Source organism: Miniopterus natalensis, chromosome 1, assembly GCF_054644295.1.
Source record: "Miniopterus natalensis isolate mMinNat1 chromosome 1, mMinNat1.hap1, whole genome shotgun sequence".
Lineage (NCBI taxonomy): Eukaryota > Metazoa > Chordata > Mammalia > Chiroptera > Miniopteridae > Miniopterus > Miniopterus natalensis.
This window is the reverse complement of record NC_142081.1, coordinates 60,078,579-60,101,319: the sequence shown is the minus strand read 5'-3', so window position 1 is coordinate 60,101,319 and position 22,741 is coordinate 60,078,579. Positions and strand designations below refer to the sequence as shown.

Below are 22,741 nucleotides of genomic sequence, written 5' to 3'. Positions count from 1 at the left end.
TTGTCATAATAACTTAACTTAGTTCTAGGAAGGTTGAGTTAGTATATTAAGTCTGAGGAAAGTTGCCCCATTGTTTGTATGTTTATATGATATTTCTTTGGTTTCTATTTCTCTCTCTATTTAAGCTGAACTCCCGTTGCAGCTTTCCATGAGACCCCTGGGGGGAAAAACTAAGCAAATAAGTCTGTGTTCAGAAGTAAAGGAGGAGAAGAAGCTCTGAACTGTAGAAACATTTCATATTCACCAGTGTAATAGGCAGACAGCTATGATCCCTGACATGTATACATGTACATGCCATGCTTCCCCATGAAGTACTTTCCTCGTATTGCCTGAAATATTTCACTTGACTTTTGATACTCTGCTTGGAATTTCTCCCAGAGCTTATGTAGGTTAACATAGTCACACTGCAGTCACTTAGATAGTACTTATTTGTATTGTTTCTTAAAGACAGTATCTTCTTTCTAAATTAAGAAAAGTTTTACTCTAAAAGGGGAAATTTGGAATTTTGGGAAAATGGGAAGCAGTTCTCTTCTAGAGCCTGAAGCAACTGGGGCAAGAGGTAGCGCAGAAGGGGCTGAAAAATATTGAAGTATAGTATTTGGAGCTTAAGGCATTAGAAGATGACTACAGAAAAGGAGGAGGAAGGTCCAAAAATAAAGTTCATCCATTTAGATATTTTGACTAGGCTCTACACAGTTATCCAGAATAACCTACTATTGTAGCTCAGCTCACTTAAGAGGATATGGAATATGTAAGGCTAGCTGGGAAACTTAACTATTACTTATAATTTACATAAGGAAAAATCATTTCTGAGTTCCAGGTGACAAGTTAGAAGCACTTCTATAAAGCAGACTGTTATTAGTAAGTTTGAAATTGCCTTCATTTATTATATCAACTGGTGCCTTCCAAGACTGACAAAGGTGCTCTGGGATCAAATATCATATTGAAAAATGGAACCTATGTATATAGGTAGGAGAGGGGGAATGGTTAGAAAGTTAGGAGATAGTTGAGTAAGACTTTTAAAAAATGGATACCACCTTAAAGAACTAGGCTAGGAGAGTAACCAAATATGAACTGGGAAAGGAACTAGGTATTCAAATAAAAAACTAGTGTTTCCTTAAACCTAAGTGTCCATCAGTAGATGAATGTATAAAGAAAATGGGTGTGTGCGTGTGCGCGCACGCACACATAATATGGAATATTATTCAGCCACAGAAAAGAATGAAATCTTGCCATTTGCAACAGCATGGATGGACCTTGAGGAAATTATGCTAAGTGAAATGAGACAGAAAGATAAATACTGTACGGTCTCACATACATGTGGAATCTTAAAACAAACAAACTCAGATACAAAGAACAGCTGGATTGCCAGAACTGGGGGATTGAGAGTGGGCAAAATGGGTGAAATGAGTCAAAAGGTGCAAATTTCCAGTTATAAAATAAATTGTGGGGATGTAATGAATAGCATGATGACTATAATTAATAATGCTGTATTGCATATTTGAAAGTTGCTTAGAGAGTAAATCTTAAAAGTTCTCATCACAAGAAAAAAATTATTTTTACAACTGTGTATGATGACAGATAGTACCTAGACTTACTGTGGTGATCATTTTGCAATATATACAAATATAGAATAATTATGTTGTATATCTGAAACTAACATTGTATGTCAGTTATACCTCGAAAGTTTGTTAATAAATAATTAAAAGAAAACAGCATTAAGTAAAAACCACTTCTGTTTCCTTAGGAGAGATCTAGCTTATACCAGGTATATAGTAGTAAGATTAAAGTGCATTTTATTCTCAGCTAGCCAAAGAAGGACTTGTGTTAGGGTTAGATGGGATTTGAATAGATCAGACCTCTGAGGATTTTTTAATACTCATTTCCTAGGTTGGTCCCTGAATCTAGTTCGTGAACATGTAATTTCCCTGCTGTGTATAGTTTGCATTCTTATAAATCCTCATGCCTATAATAAAGTGGTTTCTTGTTACTATTAAAAACTGGCTTCAAAGACTATTGCTGATTACTGACTATCAAGTAGGAATACTGGAAATGAGGAAGCCACAGGCAGGGCCTACAGAGAGACAAGATAGTTGTTCATTCTTCCCATTGCTACTTCCAAATCATTTTTTCCCTCCTCCAAAAACTCTAGCTTCTTTGAGATCCGTGTCCTTCCATTTTTTTTCCTACCTCCTGAGCCTCCTTTAATATTCTAACCTCAGACTTTTTAGTCACTCCCCATCATTCATTAATTGACTAAGCACCTAGTTCTGTATCTTCCTTTCCACCCCTATACCATCCAGTACTATGGCTTTTCAGTTTCATGGTCACCATACCTCCTGTGATCTCTTCTTCAACCCTACTCATCACCTCCTCTCATGGTCTTACTTTTGACCTTATCCAATAACTCTTGGATTTCCTTTTCTTTTACTTCTCTTCTGGCTTACTTACTTTAGGACTCCACTCCTGGAATTCTTTAGCCTTATTGAGATTATCTCTATATTGTGTTCATCTGGCAAAACCTCTGGTTAAATTCAGCTATCTGCTTACAGTTTGTGTCTGCACCCAAATAGTTTAAATATAGCTGGAGAAATGCAACCCTACGTACTGGTCTCACTTTAAATTCATGACCACAGACCTCAAGCTGGCATTCACCAGTGCCTAGCAGTCTTATTACAGTTTCCTGGTAGGTAAATTTCTTCTTTCTGCTGAACAGCTAATTTAATTTTTCCTCATATTTTCAAATCTTCTACATCGCTGCCCCTCCTTAGCTGTGATCTTGCTTCATACTTCATTGGAAAAGTAGAAGGAATATAATAGTAACTCCATTTTCTTCCATCACATTAAAATTAACATTTTTCTCTTCCTATCGAATGAGTGGCCTTTTTCCTTCCCCCTCCAACATTTTTCCTGAATTATTCTCACCATCATACCCTTAATGTCTCCAATTCTTTTTTCTTTTTTTTTTAATGCCCTCCATTATCCTCTTTCTTTAGCTACTACCTCATTTTTCTTCCTTCACAGCAAAATTTCTTGGGAATTGTATTAATCTTCACTGCCTCTTATTTCCTCAAGCGTTTCTCTATTCCAGTGAAACAGCCTGATTATGGTCACCAAAAAACTCCTTTTAGCCAAATTCACTGGCTTTTTCTCAGTCCTGATCTTGATTGACCTCTTGGCTTCATTTGGCAGTTGATGAAATACTTCTTTATGAAAAGTTTCTCTTGGCTTCTTCCTTGATGTAGTACTTCTCATTTTCCTTTACTGCTGTTCTTCTCATCTAGGACCTCTTCCTGAGGCCCAGAATAGAGTTCTAGAATATTCCAATATCTTTTATTTCTACAGCTATCTCTAGGTAATGAGTTAAATACTATTTAGAAGCTGTGGACTCCCAAATTTATATCCCCGCCCCTGGCATTTCACCTGAACTCCAGACTGTTATCTATTGGCTATCCTAATAAACATTTTTATTTTTTATTTTTATTGATTTTGGAGAGAGAGGGGAAGGGGGGAGAGAGAGAAACATCGATTTGTTGTTCCACTTATTTATGCATTCATTAGTTGATTTTTGTTTGTGCCCTGACCAGGGATTGAACCAGCACTTTGGAATATTGGGACGATGCTCTAACCAACTGAGCTACCCGGTCAGGGCTCTAATAAACATTTTAAACTCAGCTTGACCAAAACTGAATTACTGATTTATGCCACAAACTGCACCTCAACACACACCATCAGGTTTTCCCATCTCAAAAAAAAGTATCGACCATGCACCCTATTGATTCAAACCAAAAAAATCCAGAAGTCATCGTTCTTCACTCTTTTCTTACCATCCCCCACAACTAATGAATAAGCCCATCAAGTTTACTACCCCAAAATTTTCAAAATTTTTCATTTCTTACCATTCCCATTATTGCCTTAATCTAAACCACAATCTTTTATAGCTAGACTACTGCAGCTAGACTTTCTATATTCATTCTGGGCTTAACACAATCCATTTTGCTCAGAGCAAATGATCTCTTTAAAACATTCTCAGATCATGTTGCTTCTTTACTTAAAATACTCCACTGTTTTTCATTACCTCAGAATGCAATATAAACTCTTTACCCCCATGTGACTTGGCCTCTGCCTACCTCTCCAACCTCATCTTTTACTTTTCTCCCTCTTACTCTGCTGCCTACTGTGCTGGCCTTCATTTGGATCCTTGAACACAATGATCTTGTTCCTCCTGCATTAGGGCCTTTGTGCCAGCTAGTCCCTTGGCCTAGAATCTTTCCCTAGTTCTGTATATGACTGGCCCCTTGTTATTCAGGTTACAGCTTTATAATGTCTCTTTTTGAGAATGATCTTCCCTCATCACTGGTCTTAAATAGCTCCTGACCTCCATCTTCCTACCCAGTCACACATTCTCACATCACCATTTTTACTTTATTTTTAACACAGAGTTTCTTGTTAATTTGTGGGTGTGTATGTTTGTCTCCCCCAAATTGACTGTTAGTACCACATGACCAAGGACTTTTCATTATGCACCACTGAAACTTAAATGCTCAGAGTTGTCCTTGGCATGCAGTAGATATTCTGTTTTTTATTGACTGAAAATGGGACCGCAAGTTGAGGATTCTGCGCCACTTATGTCATTCTCATCTGTAATATTAGCCTATATATTGAGGACATGAAACCCCAAAACAGTTTTTGACAGAATAAATTGCTATGAGCAGTAAATGCCTCAGCCGACTTTATTGTTTCTAGCTGAGCTACTGACCAGTGCAGAGAAGAGAGCAGAAATGCAGAAACAAATTGAAGAGATGGAGAAGAAGCTAAAAGAAATTCAAACTACTCGGCAAGAAAGAGCGGGTGATCAGGTTATTTCTCTTTTTTTAATACATGAAACTAAAGCTTATCAAAACAAATTTAAGCAATGTAAAAGCACAGAAGTTTTCTCAGCCCCCATTTAGAGTTTTCTGTAGTTTCTTAATTATTAATTGATAGCAGCGAAGTTGAGCAGGAAAGTAATTTAACAGGTGACTTCAAATGGAATTTGTGGCATGTGATACAATTTATTGACTTCTTATTTATATTCTAAACCATTGTTTTGTTACCTCTAATTTTAGCTGTTTATTATAGTCATTCTCCATTAAAATGGGGTTAACTAAAGAAATTTAGTATGTGCTTGACACTGCTCAGTCAAGTACAATACCAGTTTATACTAGGAACATAAATTATTGGAAAGAACTTTTGTGGAGCAGACATTTTATCCTGTTAGTGGATATCTAGGAGAAAAGTATGATAAAGCTAATTTGGGAACTAAAGATTGAAAATAGGTAGCATTTTCTAGATAGAGAGGACAAATTGATTTTGTTTATTTAATGCAAATAGCAGGGAGAAAAGATGCCTACAAAGGAGACAGCTGAACTGCGAATTGCTTCTGAGTCTCAGGAAATACCAGGAATGACTGTGTCCAATTCTGTTTGTCCAGTAAACTCTTGTGCCAGGTAGGTCCACATTGGTGGAAAGGATCATGATCATGGATTGCATTTAGAACCAACCTTTGACTTTCTAGTAACTTGAAGTCTTCTTGACTTCTATAGTATCAAGACATGATTTTTGTGAGTCTCTGTCACAACATAAACTTTGATGCTGATGAGGGAGGATAGGGTACTGACTTTTTCCATTAAAAAAAAAAAATACAGCCCAGCTGGCATCGCTCAGCAGTTGAGCATCAACCTATGATCCAGGAAATCAAGGTTTGATTCCCAGCCAGGGCACATGCCCAGGTTGTGGGCTCAATCCTGAGGAGGGGGCATGCAAGAGGCAGCCAATCAATGACTCTCTCATCATTGATGTTTCTATTTCTCTCTCCCTCTCCCTTTCTCTGAAATCAATAAAAACATATTTAGCCCGGCCGGGCATGGCCCAGCAGTTGAGCATCAACCTAGGATCCAGGCAATCGGGGTTTGATTCCCGGTCAGAGCACATGCCCTGTTGCAGGCTTGATCAATGACTCTCTCATCATTGATGTTTCTATCTCTCTCTCTCCCTCTCCTTTCCTCTCTCTGAAATCAATACAGGTATATTTTTTAAAAAAACACACAACATTTAATTTTTAAAAAATGCATGTTTCTTTTCAAAGCAATCAAATATAATTTTTTTAAAAGACAAAACCATCCATTTCTGCCACTAAGATGACTATTGTTAACATTGATATAGTCCTCCTTATGTGTTCATTCTAGTTTTGTTTTGTTTTATTAAAATGAGAGTTTAGCCCTGCCCATATGGCTAAGTTGCATGAGTGTCATCCCATGGACCAAAAGGTTGCTGGTTTGATTCCCAGTCAGGGCATGTGCCCAGTTTTCAGGCTCTATCCCCAGTAGGGGTTGTGCAGGAAGCAGCCAATCCATGTTTTTCTCTCATATCAATGTTTCTCACCCTCTCCCTCTCCCTCTCCTTCCCTTTCTCTCTAAAATCAATAAAAACATTTTAAAAAAATGCATGAAAGTTTACCATTTTGTAATCTGCTTATACTGTTAACGTAACTTAACATCTATTATGAAACATACTTCTACAACAGTTATAATGACTGAAGGCTCCATCTTTTCAGAGAATTTGGATTTATAATACTAGAATATTTTCTTTATCTTAGAGTGAAGAAGATTATATTTAATAAAAAAGCCTCCTAGACGTTTAAGAATTAATTCTTTCTGTGAGTACTAAGCACATGTCTTAAAATAAGTTTCTTTATAGGGACATTTCACTTGCAGAAAACATTTGGCAAGAACAACCTCATTCTAAAGGTAAGTTGCATTTGACAATGTCATGAAGAACTTGCTGATAACCCATGCATTATGTAACAAGTGGTAAATATTTTTCTTAATTACAGTAAAAGGAGTTGAAAGAAGGCAGAGAGAGATTAAGGTTATTATTGTATCTTTGAATCATGGAATGTATTTATAAGCATATTATTTGAAATAAGATAGACATTCGAAAGAGTATTGTCATAAGATTCCTCAGTATTTTGACATATTTGGTTTAAATGCACATTTAAATTTATACTAACCACCAAATAATCTTCCACTTTAGCTACTGTACACTAAATCCCTCGTGGGGATTTAGTATCCAGCAGCCAAGACTGGAAAGTGGTTTTTGGAACAAAGGAAAAAAGCTTAAAACTAAGGCTATTTTATACTCAAATTTGTTATCTTTTCCACTTAGAAACATGTTAAGTGGTAAAAATAAGAATTTCCACCATAAGCAGTTTCTTTTTAAAAAAACAACAACATTAAATCAAACTTGATTAAACCTCTAATTCTAATAAACTTCCCACCAAATTATAGGAAATAAAAGCATAGAGGAACAGGTTAAACAACACAGAAAGATGTAATTGGGGGGATAAATTTCAGCGTTTTGGGACAAGCAACCCAGATTCTTCAACAAAAAATTATTTTCAAAAAAGTCTATGGAATAAAAGTGATTTAAGAGACATTTTAACCAGTCACAGTATATGAATCTTACTCTGCATTCCCAATTCAAACTTTTTTTAAAAATTGGTAAAATGTGAAACTTTTGATTGGATATTTGATTTTCAGAAATTGTTAATTCTATAGTTATGATTATGTTTTGAGATTATACTTTTTAAAAATAGCCTCTCTTATACAAATACATACTGAAATATGTATAGATGAAATGATATGTCTTGGATTTGTGTCAAAATAATCTGGAGTTGGGTTGAGTTTGGGGAGTAGTGGTAATGGTGGGCAATAAAGATAAGCAAGATCATCCATGTTTAGATTATTATTAAAGGATCTTTACTTTTATATGTTCAAAATTATTCATTATAAAAAAACAAACAGTTGCCTTTCTGCTTCCAAGCAATTGAAAATATTTATTGTTCTAGTAGTCTTGAAGAATAGAGCATTTACTCTAAAGAGTATAAATCTAGTCTCTTTTTCTATAGGTCCCAGTATACCTTTCTCCATTTTTGATGAGTCTCTTCTTTCAGAAAAAAAGAATATCAGGTGTGAGATTTTTTGTTTTGTTTTGACACAAAGTTTTCTGTTTTTATAAATGAGAGGTTACTGTTATCTCTGTCAACAGAAAAAAAATTGCTAAGTGGAATGTGTCTTTCTCCAGTCCTCCCGCAGATCCCTCACAGGTTTCAGTCCAACGAAGACCCCTTGCAGTTCTCAAAACTTCAGACAGCATCACCTCAAATGAAGATGTGTCTCCAGATATTTGTGTAAGAAGTATTCCTAAATTAATATAAATGGACTAGTGGATTGTTTCATTCAATTCTCAAAAAAGTTTGAGGTTCAGGTGAAAATTCCTGACTTGAAACAAGCACATGAGCCCTGGTCAGTGTGGCTCAGTTGGTTTGGCATCATCCTATGCACCAAAAGTTTGCCAGTTCAATTCCTGGTCATGGCACATGCCCGGGTTTCGAGCTTGATTCCTGGCAGGGGGTGTGCAGGAGGCAGCCAATTGATGTCTCTCTCTCAAAAAATCAATAAAAACATTTAAAAAATAATATATACAGTTAACCTTTGAACAACATGGATTTGAACTGTGCTGATCCACTTATATGTGGAATTTTTTTCAATATATAGTTGGTCCTCCATATGCCCATGTTTTGCATCCAGAGATTAACCAACCAAATGGTATTTTTCATCCATGGTTGGGAATCTGTGGATGGAGAAGGCCAAGTGTATATATTGTTCTATGTCATTTTACATAAGGGACTTGAGCGTCCAGCGGGGGGAGCCTGAAACCAATCCCACACTACACCAAAGGATGACTTGTAAGTTAGGTTTTTGGGGAGTCAAAAGTTATCCAAGGATTTTCGACTGTGCAGGGAGTGGGGGTCAGCTCCCTTAATCCCGATATTGTTCAAGGGTCAACTGTACTAGCATATATTTCACTTGCTTTAAAATACCTTTTTTTTTTTTCCCTGACATGGTAGCTCAGTTGGTTAGAACACTGTCCCAATACACCAACCTTACGGATCCCTGGTCAGGGCACATACAAGAAACCACCAATGAATGCATAAATAAGTGGAACAACAAATCAATGTATCCCCCCCCCCACACACACACACACACAAATCGTGTATCCCACCAGATATGTATATATGACAACAGCAGTTGTTTCTGAGGAGTGGTAATTGAAGTGGTGATGGAGGGGTGAGTCAACTGTAGGAGGGAAAGTTTTTCACTATATATCCTTTTAAATCCTTTTGAACTAGTTGACTTTTTATTTTTTAATATGTTTTTATTGATTTTAGAGAGAGAGAAAGGGAGAGAGAGAGAAACATCAATCAGTTGCCTCCCATATGCATTTCAATCGGTGACCAAACCCGCAACCTGGGAATGTGCCCTGACCAGGAATCGAACCAGTGACCTTTTGGTGCACCAGATGATGCTTAACCAACTGAACCACACCAGCCAGTTGACTTTTTAAAATCATATATGTATTACTATTAAAGATAAAGGCAAATTTTAAATGTTTTTCTTTTTATACTTTGTGTTTTTTCCATATTTTCTACCATGATTGTGAATTACCTTTTACAAAGATTAACTATTTGGCATAGAAGGAGATGACTTAAAAACTAGGAGGATAGCAGATTATCTGAATATTCTCTAGGCCAAAATAAGAAGAAAAATGGTGTTAGTCCTCTAGTTCTTAGGTGAAATTGGTTGGGAAAAAACTATTGTCCAGTGTTTTTCCTTTGTGTGGAGATTCTTTACTGTATTTTGGATGAAATGTAGTTTGCTGTTTTCATGATACAAAACTTTTTTCTTCAAGTGTTATGTGCTTTTTTAAATTGTTTTTCCTTAGAGATTCTGATGTGCTACTTCCATACCCTGTGTTGAAAATCACTTAGCTAATTTATGTCTCTCAAAAAAGTTAGGGCATCCATATGCTTATTGAACTATTTCAGCTAAACTTTACTTGGTTTTTATTTCAGGATGAATTTATAGGAATTGAGCCTTTGAGTGAGGATGCTATTATCACAGGTTTCAGGAACGTAACCATTTGTCCTAACCCAGAAGACACTTGTGACTTTGCTAGAGCTGCTCGTTTTGTATCCACTCCTTTTCATGAGATAATATCCTTGAAGGATCTCCCTTCTGATCCTGAGAGACTATTGCAGGAAGAGGATCTAGATGTGAAGACCTCTGAGGACCAACAGACTGCATGTGGCACTATCTACAATCCACCTCTCAGCATCAAGAAGCTGAGGTGACTGATTATAGGTTGCACAAACCAGACTGTTCAAGTGCTCTCTTATTGTGTGTGCTTATCAGTTATAGTAGTTAATTTTTAAGCTCTTACTACCTACCAGGTACTGTGCTAAGTGCTCTATATGACAGTAGGATTCCCCTAGATAAAGTGTCAATGGAATTTAGTAATCGATTTAAATATGAGGGTTAGAAAAGTACCCAGGAGGATCATGGTGTATACCTGATTGGGAAAGAGGAGGCATTTATTTTTCTTTTAATATTAAGTTTAAAATAATGGTAGAATAACTTGATACTAATTTTGGTTAGACAACTAGAGGTAAGTATCTTTTGATAGAGAGATGGAAATGAGCAAATAGGTATGAGGGAATGGCATAGAGAGACAGTGACTAAGCCTTATGATCTACCCATATTTAAAAATTGGCTAATTTCAACGAACTTATTCCAGCTTGAGGAATATTCTTGTTTGCCAATTTGTGCTTTTAAACTGCATCTTCAGACTTTTTCTCCAACAAACTTTTTAATCACATCTGTTAGCATGTATTCACCTTGAATGATGTTGATGTCCCTTTTTCTTTCTTGACCCTTTCTTATTGCAGAGTAAAAAGTCCAGAGAAGGAATAAATAGGAAGAAAGTTAGTGTCTTAGTCAGTTTTCTCAGTAGTTTAGAATAGATGTAGAATAGGCATTTACAATAGATTAGGTAAATAAAGCATAAGTTTAGAAATTTAATGCTAGGTATTGCTTGTCAACCAGGGTAGATAAAGTTACCTAGATTCTGATTATGAATATTTCTGTTTCAGGAAAATAATAGCCTTTGAAAATGAGACTATTAAATATCAAATGATAACGTAAGTTTACGTATTTTTCCTATAAGGATTGACTGATTTGTAATTCTTTTAGCCCAATTATTGAAGACAGCGGCGAAGCCACACACTCCTCTGGCTTCTCTGGATCTTCTGCCTCAGTTATAAGCACCTCCTCCATCAAATGTCTTCATATTCCTGAGAAACTGGAGCTTACTAATGAGGCTACAGGTAAGTACACATATACCACTGACTTGGTAAGCAAGCATCTACACCCATATCTAGTGAACACTTATTTATCTCAGCAAACTGAGCTGTGTTTTTCTTTTCTACAAAAGTTTCCATAAATTGTGAAATTTCTAGAATGTATTAGTACTAATGGAACATAATATCAAAAAGACCTAAGATAGATGAGTGTTGTTAGGTTAGCAGTATTGATCATGCAATCTTGTTTTTCCCCCTCTTCTGTTATAATACTCATTTTAGGTTTTTTGGGTAATTTTTTTTTTCAACTTCCCTTCTTCCCCCAGAAAGCCCCATTCAGTCACCCTGGTGTTCACAGTATCGCAGACAACTGCTGAAATCCCAACCAGAGCTGAGTGCTTCTGCAGAGTTTTTTGTAGAAGATAGACCAATGCCTAAGTTGGAAATAGAGAAGGAAATTGAATTAGGTAAGTACCATTGAATGCATGTCCTTTTGTGTGTGACAGTGTACAAATAAGTGATTATTTTTGTACTTGAGCTTGATGTTTTTGCACAATAAATATTTCTAGATTATAAGAAACAGAATCATAGAAGTTGACACATTGATGAGTTCTTGTCCCAGTGACAATAGGAATTCTGTGTTCCCTTCTTTCAGTGTGTAACAAGTGATTTTGAAAAGTATTCTAGCTGCTACTGACTGGCTAATTATAAGGTGCTGTTAGCCTTTAAGCCAGGAAGTAAAAGCTAGGGGCCCTATACATATTCCAGTGGTTTTTAAATGGAATCAAACCTTCTCAACAGGTAATGAGGATTATTGCATTAAACAAGAATACCTAATATGTGAAGATTACAAATTATTCTGGGTGACATCAAGAAACTCTGCAGAATTGACCATAATAAAGGTGGGACTAATTCTTGTCATTACTGTTACCTTATAAGTAATGTGTGTTGAAGCAGTAACTGTGGCCTCAGGGTACCATCAAATCTTTTGAATAGTCCATAAGCTTATAGGAAAGTAACTGATGCTTCAAGAAATCATTCACCATTATATGCCAGGATCAGATATCAAAAATAAGAAGCTATTGTGTTAGTCTCTTAATCAAACATACTAAATATTCTATAATTTTATCTTTTTGAGGAAATCTGAAATTTTCTGTCCTGCTCCAGTATTGACAAGTTACATTCTAGTCTTCGCACACACACAGTATTATTTTGAAATTTTCATTCACCACCATCCTAGGGATTCACATTACCACTCATATTGGATGCCCAGTTATATTGGATTCCATTTATTTCTTCTTTCTGGGTTTAAGCCCTCATGTTTTAGCAGCTTCCTGAGAAGGGATGCATGGGATGGAAGTTTTTTGAAACCTTGCATTCAGAAAATTCCTTATTCCGCATCTTTACTTGATTAGTAGTTTGAATATTAGAATTCCAGGTTTAAAACACTTTTTCCTTAGAATTTTGAAGATGAGCTCTGCTATCTTTTGACTTCTAACTTTGCTTTTAAAGTCTGGCCATTCTGGTTTTTTTTTAATAGGTTTTTTGTTTGTGTGTGTTTTTGTCTTTTTATTTATTTATTTATTTATTTATTTTTTAATATATCTTTTTATTGATTTCAGAGAGGGGAAAGGAGAGGGAGAGAGAGAGAGAGAAACATCAATGATGAGAGAGTCATTGATTGGCTGCAGCCCGCAACCCGGGCATGTGCCCTGACCGGGAATCGAACCCCGATCGCCTGGATCCTAGGTCGATGTTCAATCGCTGAGCCACGCCCGGCTGGGCTGTTTGTTTGTTTGTTTTTATTTCAGAGAGGGAGAGAGAGAGAGAAATATCAATGATAGAGAGAATCATTGATTGGCTGCCTCCTGCACGCCCCCTACTGGGAATCGAGGCCAAAACCTGGGCCTGTGCCCTTTACCAGGAATCGAACCGAGATTTCCTGGTTCATAGGTTTGTGCTCAACCACTGAGCAACACCGGCCAGACAGTCTTGCCATTCTTTGTTTGAGATTATTTTTCCCTCTCTCTCTGGATCCTTCTAGGATTTTATTTTTGTCCCCAGCCTTCTTAAAATTTCACAATTATATGCTTTGGTAAAATTCTTTGTTACCCATATGCTGGGCACTTAGTGGCCATTTCAATTTGGAAACTCCTTCAGTTCTGAGAAATATTCTTCAAGGAATAAATTTTTTTTCCCCTCAGTCTTCTCTCTCCTCTCATTTCAGAATTCCTTTTATTAGGATATGGGGTCTCCTGGTCAGATCTTTTAAAATTTTCTTTTTTTCTTCCTGTTTTCTATCTCTGTCTTTTTTCTTTACTTTCTGAAATGTTTTATCAACTTTATTTTCAGTCTTTTTATTGGGTTTTTCATTTCTTTTGTCATGTATTTCATTTGCAAGAGCTCTTTTATTCTCAGAATTTTCTTCTTTGTAGCATTATCTTAATTTCAAAGGTGGAATATTCCTTATCTCTCAGAGTATATTAATGATTCTTTAATTTTTTTTCTCTCCCTGAATCATCTGTTTCCTTTTGTCTGTTTTGATCTCTGTCTTTCAATTAGAGGCTTTATTTGAATCTTTGGTTCACTGTTCATATTGAAGTATAGGATTCTAAAAGCTAACTGAGAGCTCTGTATGTGTGGAAGGGACCTTGACAGCTGTGGGGCTTGCTTTAGCATGATCTTGCTTGACCACTTTATTAGAAAACCCCCAATCTTTAGATCTTTTCTCTTGAACTGATCAGATCCCTTAGAGAAAACTTCTCTAATTTCCTGGCTGGAGTATATAATACTGGCTGCTAGCTTCCTGAAAGCTGAGTGGGGAAATTAGTCTGGAGAGTGGAGGGGAAGGAAGGTGCATCTTAACATTTGATATATAAATGTTTTTCTTTTTTCCATATGGTATTCCCACCCTCAGTAGTGCCCAGTGTCCTCTAGTCCAGACCCCTTCTGTTTTATACTCTCTGGGAATAAACTCCTGGTCTGGAATGGGGGATAAGCAAGTTGCAAGGCTGGGTTACAAGAGGAGGAGGGAGAATCTGGGGTGTAACTTCCCTTGAACAGAGTTCAACCACTCCTGTTTTAGTTCTACCTTCACCCTTGCTCTGTAGCTGATTGGTGCCACCAATTTTATACTATATGAAGATGGTCTCATAGCATTAATTTGATTGCTTTCAGCATTTTCCATGGCTAGAATCAGCTTTCCTTGGGTCTGGGAAGCAGAATGTTATCTCTTGTTCTCTTTTTAGCTTCCAGAATTTGTTGCTCTTTTATTATAGATTTATGCCTTTTAAAACATCCCTTTATTATTTCTGTTGGGGTATTGGCAGGGCTGGAGGGAATGTTTTTAATCTGCCAACAATAACCATAGATTTTAATTGCTGCTACTTTTAAAATATAATTTCATACAGGTGTCTTCTCAAACTGTCCTATGGGACTTTTATATCAACCTCAAGTTAAAGGAACGTTTAAATGAAGAGTGTGATTACTTGTGCAGCTATTATCAGTACCAAGATGGCTATATTATTTGGCACCAGTGTACCAACTGCTTCACCCTTCAGGTTTGCAATAATATAAAAACATAATTTAAGTCCTCAAACAGAGAGATTTGTGCTCCATTTAGCAAAAGAATTTATTACAAAAATTATTATTACGAAATTATTGTTAATCTTCTAGAAGTAGACCAACTCATTATAAATGAAAAGCATTGGTCATTTTCTTTTCCCAAGTTATTTTGACCAAGAACCTCTTTTAACTTGTCAGTGGTCAGACATATACAAAAGCAGACAATTTGCAATGACCCTGTCATCTATGATCATCATCAGCTCATGGTTCCTCCTCTTTTAAATTCCTGGTCAGATAATTCCAAATTCCCTGCCATGTCTGATTTTGACGCTTGGTCTGTCTCTCCAAATTTTGTTTTTGCCTTCTAGTATTTCATGTAATTTTTTTTTACAACTGGATATGATGTACTGGGTAAAAGGAACTGCTATGAATAGACCTTTAGTAATGTGGTGATAAGGTGTGAGGGGGAGGGAGGGGAAGCACTGTGCAGTCCTGTGATTTATATCCTTTTTTAGTGAGCCTATGCCTCTGTGTTTCTCTCCTCCCCCTCCCCCACCTCCTAGTGTGGATGAGGCTAGCTGGAGTGGGCTAGAGTTAGGAATTTCCCTTCCCCGGGTATGGTAGGCTCTGGTTAACTAGTTTCCCGAGGGCAGGCCTCGTTAAACACAGAGCGCTCTGGACTGTTTCAAATGGTTTCTCCTCATGCCAGAAGCAGGAGAGGAGTTTTTTTCCAGTATTTACTGTGAGCACCTGTCTAGCTCCTATAGGCAAAAGCTCACAAAAGTGTCAATCTATGCTTACAGATCCTAGAAGAGTTACTGAGCTTTTTACTTGTTAAGGTCAGAATGGTGACTTCCAAGCTCCTTACATGAGGAATGGGAACCAGGGGTCAAGAGGTCTATTTTGCCATTCTTGTTTTATCTATACTAACCCCACACACGCTGGGTTATTTTTGTAACCCAAACACAATGTAACTTTTATAACCCAAACACAATATGAATTGTAATATGAATTCTCTAAAATGGTTAGAATAAGAGTATTTTAAAACTACCATTTATAGAGCACTTTTTATGGGCCAGGTTCATACTTGATGCTCTTAGTCCGTTATTTCAGTAAATCCTCACAAACATTCTCACAGGAGAGCAGTGTTGTTAAAACTGGGACAAAGGCCCAACCTTCCAGAGAGCCCCCATTCTAGTAGAGAACAAGGAAGAGTACAGAGCAGCAGCAAGCAGGGCATTGTGTGTAAGTACAGTCACCCTAACTTAAGAAATAGTGAATTTTTTTGTCCTTCTATCTCCAGGATCTTTTTCAACACAGCGAATTTATTACCCATGAAATAACAGTGTTGATTGTTTATAACCTTTTGACAATAGTGGAGAAACTACACAAAGCAGAAATAGTCCATGGTGACTTGAGTCCAGGGAGTCTGCTTTTTAGAAACAGGTTGGTTCTTTCATTCTTTTATGCTTCTGTTAGCTTTCTCTAAAACATGGATAGTTGCCTTTTCTTTTGCCTTTCGATAAATGCCATATTGACAAACAGTATGTTAAGAGAATATTTGCTACCTAAAAGTCAATAATCATTGGGAATAGTTTAAAAGAATTCAAAGAAAAAAGCATTTTGGAAATATATTAATTCAGAAAAAAGAATTAACCATTCTGGGTATGATTCCTGTGAAGAAGAAATATGAAATATGAACATTTGGGGGAATGTAAAGCATATTTGTCTAAGTCTTTCTTTGAGTGGGACCAGTACAGATCTAGTGAGTATGCTAGCAATACTGAGGCACTGCTTAATTTCAAAGACCAAAGCTTAAGTCAGGCCAAATTAAGGTAATTGCCGAGAGGAATAGGTAAAAATCAGATACAAATACAAACTATGCCAAGAAAAGGGGCTTAGTGTTCAAATTAAACCCAGCTTAGCCATCAGATTCAAGGGGTAAGCTGAAAGCAGGAAATAAGAAATAAAGCCCAAATACTAAGAACTGAGAAAATATAGGACACATTAAGGCATGTACAATAGAATACTACTCGGCTGTAAAAAAGAAGGAAATCTTTACCCTTTGGGACAGCATGGATAGACCTGGAGATTATTATGCTAAGTGAAATAAACCAGTCAGAGAAAGACAAGTACTGTATGATCTCATTTATATGTGGAATAATGAACAAAATAAAATAGAAACAGACTCATAGATACAGGGAATAGACTGACAGCTGTCAGAGGGGCTGGGTGAAAAAGGTGAAGGGATTAAGCAAAAAAAAAAAAAATATATATATACACACACACACACACACACACACACACACACACACAACACATAGACACAAACGAAAGTGTGGTGATAGCCAGAGGGAAAGGGAGGGGGGGCGGAGGTAGGTGGGAGTGGGCAAAGGGGAAATGTGGACAGAAAGAGCCTTTGCTTGGGGCAGTTGGAGCACGATGCAATGTGCAGATGATGTTTTATTGAGTTGTACACTTGAAACTTGAATGGTTTTGCAAACCAGTGTCACTCCAATAAATTTAATGAAAAATTAAAATTAAAAAAAACACATTAAGGCATGAACAAGGAAGGCATAGTTCACAGTTTTTGTTTTATGAAAAGGACTAGAGAACCAGCACACCCTTGTAATGATTACTGGTCTCATGGTATTTGAGTAAAGCAGTCTGGTTTAAAGATGCTTTGTCTGCCCAAGCCCTGTGTCTACTCCAACCTTGGGGAAGCAGTTAACTTTCTCTGAGGTCACTGATGTACACTAAAATCTGCAGTCATTCTTTACATTTCTCTTGATTACTTAATCTGTAAGAGATGACTCAATTCAACTCTAAATTATAGTTGGCATGGAATCTAAAGGAACCCTCAATGTATTTCTGCAATTGTAACCAAAAGAACTGGAGCATCCCACCTTCTTTCCTGAGGTAGCAGAATCTTAAAGTCTTCCCTAGGCATAATATAGCAGCATTTCTCATCCAGGGTACCAAAGGTATTTTGGATGAGATAATTCTTTGTGCAGGTCTGTTGCAAGCATTTCAGGATGTTTTATATCTCTGTTCCCCCATAATTGCCGCTACCCCACCCAATTAAATACAAGTTATATTCCACCAGCCATTGTGACCACCAGAAACACCCCCCATGTGTTTCCAAGTGTGAGAACCCCAGGTATAGTTTTTATTTTTACCGTATTTCACAACACTGAGAGTTTAGAAGATAGTGCTAGAGTTCTCAAGTCTATGGAAATTTTAAGCAAAGGGATATTCTAAGCCTTTTAAGGATTGGGCATTTGTGTACTATGTATTTAGATATCCCTTCTTTTTGTCACAACTTAGTCAGATTTGGTAGGAAATTTCATATACATTCAAAAGGACTTAAAAGAACCTTTTGAAATCATTTAATGCAGTTCTTAAATATATTTTTTGTAAGGAAAATGAGACCCAAAAAAGTAAAATGCCTTGCCCATGGTAACAGTGAGTGGCCAATTAGAAAGTGAGGAGACCTTCCTGCTTCTTTTTATTAACCTAAGAAATACTTTTCCTACCTCTCCCAAGTTTTAAAAATATCTGGAAATTATGGTTTTGTGATGGCCAAAACAGTTGCATCATGTGCCAAGGAAAAATGGGAGCAAATAAAAATTTTAAAGTAAAATAGGTCGTTCTGTGCTCTAGAAGTATGTGCAGGGTTTAGTCAAAGCCTGTATTTAGGAATGGAGGACCTGCCACCAATGTCAATCAGGAATTTAAGGGAACTAACTGAGAAAAGCAGAGACAAAGAAACACAAAAATAATCCATTCTTTTCTCTTACATTAACAGTTTCTACATCTCTTTGAATAGTAGCTTTATTGCATGGAATAGATAAACCCAAGGAAAATAAAATTAATTAATAGTGAATCATTTTTTTTGTTTTAGGAACTAAGGGTTGAAATAAGAGTAAGGTAGAATCTGGTATTAGTTTAATAGAAAACAGGATAGGTTACCATATAGATAGCACTTTATCTTATATTTTCAATTAAAATCTGAGAGAGAGGAATCTGAATGAAAATGGAAACTTGGAAAGCCTAATATATAGTAGTAAACAAGAAAGGCTATGACACCTATAAAAGCTTAATTTCCTCCATCATCCTCATCAATGTATAAATCATTGCTTTTATATGTGTGATTATCTACAGTGTGAGGCAGAGGACTGCACTCTACTTCCAGTACTTTATGTAATATGGAAACTTGATAAATGTTATGTGGTGACCGTGCACTGTGGTTTAGATATACAGGAACACTTTGTGTCACTAAACTATAATCTTGACATCCCCCTCTCGCCCACTTGGGTGGAGGGACATTGCTGCCGCTCCTACAGGTGCATTTTTAAAACTAACCACTGGAGGGAGCTGTTGGCATAGCTAAGACACACCTGCAGTACCTCTTTTTTTCTTTTTCTTTTTTTTTTTTAAACCAGCTATGCAGCTCCTTTCATGGTCTATTTTTTATTATCTCTTTCTCTTAAATCTGGGCTTAGAATCTACGATCCCTATGATTGTGATAAGAACAATCAAGCTTTGAACATAGTGGACTTTTCCTACAGTGTCGACCTTAGAGCACAGCTAGATGTTTTTACCCTCAGCGGCTTTCGGACTGTACAGATCCTGGAAGGACAAAAGATCCTGGCTAACTGTTCTTCTCCCTACCAGGTAAGTGTAAAACAAGCCTGAGCAAATATGGAGAGGGCTTCTTAATCTCTTTCTTTCCTAAGATAAGCTATGAAAGCTAGTGTTTACTATTCTGTCCTGGAATAGATGACCTAGTTTTCAGATATCATCAAGTCAAGCAAAATGTACCTTTTTTTTTTTTTTTTTTTGTCACAATACTAAAGAATATACACATACATGTGCAAACCCATGACTAACTCAGTAACCTATGTGTCAGGGCTGTTTCTACCACTTATCTATGTAGTCTTTTTTTATAAGTCATTTTCTGTGATCTTTATAAAATAAGGATAACAATCTGCTCTGTGTACATCAGAATTGTTGTGAGGATTAAGTCAAATGATGCATATAAAAGCCACATTAGGAAAAATGTGAAGTGTTTCATACATTATATGCACAATCCTTTCTGATTCAGCTCTGGACATACAGCATTTGCTGACTGAATATGTAGCATGAACCTGAATTAGTCATATGGACCACATTTAGATCACAGCTGGAGTCCATGCAAATTAGTAGATCTACAAATTTGAATTTGACAGTCCAGATATTTTTGTTACCTTTTGTTCTTAAGGATAGTTCCTAGAGTTGGCTCCATCGATCACTTCTTTGGGGAAGCTTCTCCCTATACTGTAAGGGTAAGGAACAGTCTACTAAAATATATGTCATAAAATAAACTTAATCACTATATTATCTTTCAACTTCCTATATAAATAAATTGCATGAGCCCTGGCTGGTGTGGCTCAGTTGGTTGGAGTATCAACCCATCACACCAAAAGGTGGGGGTTCAATATCCGGTCAGGGCACATACCCAGGTTGCAGGTTTGATCCCCGGTCAGGGTGCACGTGAGAGGCAACCGATTGATGTTTCTCTCTCTCTCTCGCAAAATAAATTTAAAAATAAATAAATAAATTGCCATGATAGTAGCAGAGAATTATTTTAGCTGATGGTGCTTTTTGTGATTTCAGGTAGATCTGTTTGGTATAGCAGATTTAGCACATTTACTATTGTTCAAGGAACACCTACAGGTCTTCTGGGATGGGTACCTCTGGAAACTTAGCCAAAATATTTCTGAGTAAGTATTGGTGATTTCAGGGTCTTTGCCTAATCAAATAATTTTCTCTTTCTCTTGGGTGCTCTCTCTGCTTTGACAGCCATGATTCCGTTTATTTCAACCAGTTTTTGTTAAGAGTATCATGGAGCACCTAGTGCAGGGCAAAGGAATTGGTAATTAAAAATTAGAAACTACTCAGACTTCAGGACATCATTCTGGACCTACAGACTGCAACTATAGTATTTAAGCCTCTCAATTTAGAAATGTTAGTTAGAAACATTTCATGAGAATAATTTTCTAACCAGTTGGTGTTAGTGTTATACCCCTTTTTAATAGCTGTTGCTATCAAAAGTTAATAAGCATCTCTTGAAGAGAGTTAAATTTCTAAATTATATACTAATTGTAGGCTGTTATTTATTTAATGAATGGGTGGGACCAGAGCAGAAACTGAATCTCCTTGGTGAAGAAGTAAATGCTTTCTTAATAACAGCTGCTTGGTCTCAGAATTTTAGTACTCCCTCAAGCTTGCTCATTAAACTTATTAAATATCCCATGTTTCACTTTAGTTTATCAGAGCTAATAACTTCCCAGAATAAGTTTACCAATTTATCTCTGATATATTCTTTGGTTTTAAAAGAATCAGCGTTGAAGACTTAACACTCCTTCTCTTTCATTCCACCCTCCCAACAATTGAATTGCATTTTTTTCTTTCTTTAATTTAGAATTTGGCCAGTCTTATTTGTCTCTAACCTGTACTTGAAATATATTATAAGACACATAGGAAAGATTCGGGTATCACCAGTTGTTTATGATCCTAACACAAACAGGTGGGGTCAGTTGGGGTTTCCTAATAGCTCTGCCTTATACAAAAATGGCAGCTTCCCTGATTTAAAAAAAGAGTACAAACATCATAGACTTAAGCAGTAGTTACTTCAGTCAAGCTTAGGATTCTCAGAGGATTGTGAAAATAATAAACCACTAGACAGGAGGAGAGGTGCTGCAGTCTTTCTAATGACCTAGACTTTAGGAAAGTTAGAGTAGAGGAGAAAAAATTCATTTTCTATTTGTAGAAGAGAAGTGCTGCATCTTAGTACACAGAGGAAGTTTATAGATTTAGATGAGAGACTTTTTCCTTTATGTGCATTGTATTATGGCTTTTCCCACTATAGTAGGCCTTTTTTTTTTTTTTTTTAAGTTTCACCTTGGCCTTTCAAAGGACTACTTGAATGATCTCTAACCCTAGAGTTCTAGGCATTACCTTAAATCATGGTGGTGCGTAAAATTAAACACAGAAAGAATTTTAACTTTTGCATGCCTAATCTTGACAGAAATGGTTTTATATATTTTTAGGCTAAAAGATGGTGAATTGTGGAATAAATTCTTTGTGCGGATTTTGAATGCCAGTGATGAGTCTACAGTGTCTGTTCTGAGGGAACTTGCAGCAGAAATGAATGGGGTGTTTGACACCACATTCCACAGTCACCTGAACAAAGCTTTATGGAAGGTAGGGAAGTTCATTGGTCCTGGGGCTTTGCTCTTCCAGCAAGATAGGAAGTCAAGTCTCATAGATTCCTGCCTAAAACCACTGGTTCTGTTGTAGAACACTGGACCTGCATATGCTATAATCTACTTTAGGACACATTTAGATACACTACCGATACTTTTCTACTTTTTGGTAGTGGCATACTTCTAGGTAACTGGCATTTTTTTGCACAGCAATGTACCTACTCTTGTTCTTGTCTAACTTTAACAAAGAACTGTTTTATTCTAAATGTACTCCATGTGAATGGGTACCTTGTTGTCATTTAATGCATTTGTCACTACTTTTCCCTGTACTTTCCCTTTTGTAATTTGTGTCATGTACCCTTATGATCATTATGTATTTTGTAAATAATAAAATAGTATTTGTTAAATTTGTGCTTCTAACATCTCATCTACTTTTTGCCAACTAAGATAATAAATGGCTTGATTTTGTAGACAGGAGCTATTTTACCATGGAAATTTATGTATCCTAGATCTGGAACTGTTATGAGAGGATTGTAACAAGACAGAATAGCCAACCATTCCTTTAGGTGTTCCTGACCTTTTATCCACTTTTGAAAAGTGGATAAAATTATTTTCACAAGGCCAAACTGTCTTAAATTTCAAGTGACAAGGTGGTTTATGTTTTCAATATATTTTAATGTTTTAATTT

General features: G+C 36.5%; 1 protein-coding gene across 1 annotated transcript in view; it reads left to right on the top strand.

Moving 5' to 3' along the window:
* Positions 1-22,473, top strand: part of BUB1B (BUB1 mitotic checkpoint serine/threonine kinase B) — a 54,422-nt gene extending 31,949 nt beyond the window's left edge. The window contains exons 10-23 of the mRNA XM_016220419.2: positions 4,747-4,859; positions 5,374-5,489; positions 6,739-6,788; positions 7,949-8,009; positions 8,125-8,230; positions 9,956-10,230; positions 11,133-11,266; positions 11,566-11,706; positions 12,041-12,141; positions 14,650-14,799; positions 16,107-16,249; positions 19,309-19,480; positions 20,462-20,568; positions 21,898-22,473. Coding sequence (XP_016075905.2) covers positions 4,747-4,859; positions 5,374-5,489; positions 6,739-6,788; positions 7,949-8,009; positions 8,125-8,230; positions 9,956-10,230; positions 11,133-11,266; positions 11,566-11,706; positions 12,041-12,141; positions 14,650-14,799; positions 16,107-16,249; positions 19,309-19,480; positions 20,462-20,568; positions 21,898-22,147 — 1,919 coding nt within the window. The 3' untranslated portion in view covers positions 22,148-22,473. The remainder of the gene's footprint in view (positions 1-4,746; positions 4,860-5,373; positions 5,490-6,738; positions 6,789-7,948; positions 8,010-8,124; positions 8,231-9,955; positions 10,231-11,132; positions 11,267-11,565; positions 11,707-12,040; positions 12,142-14,649; positions 14,800-16,106; positions 16,250-19,308; positions 19,481-20,461; positions 20,569-21,897) is intronic.
* Positions 22,474-22,741: the final 268 nt, after the last annotated feature.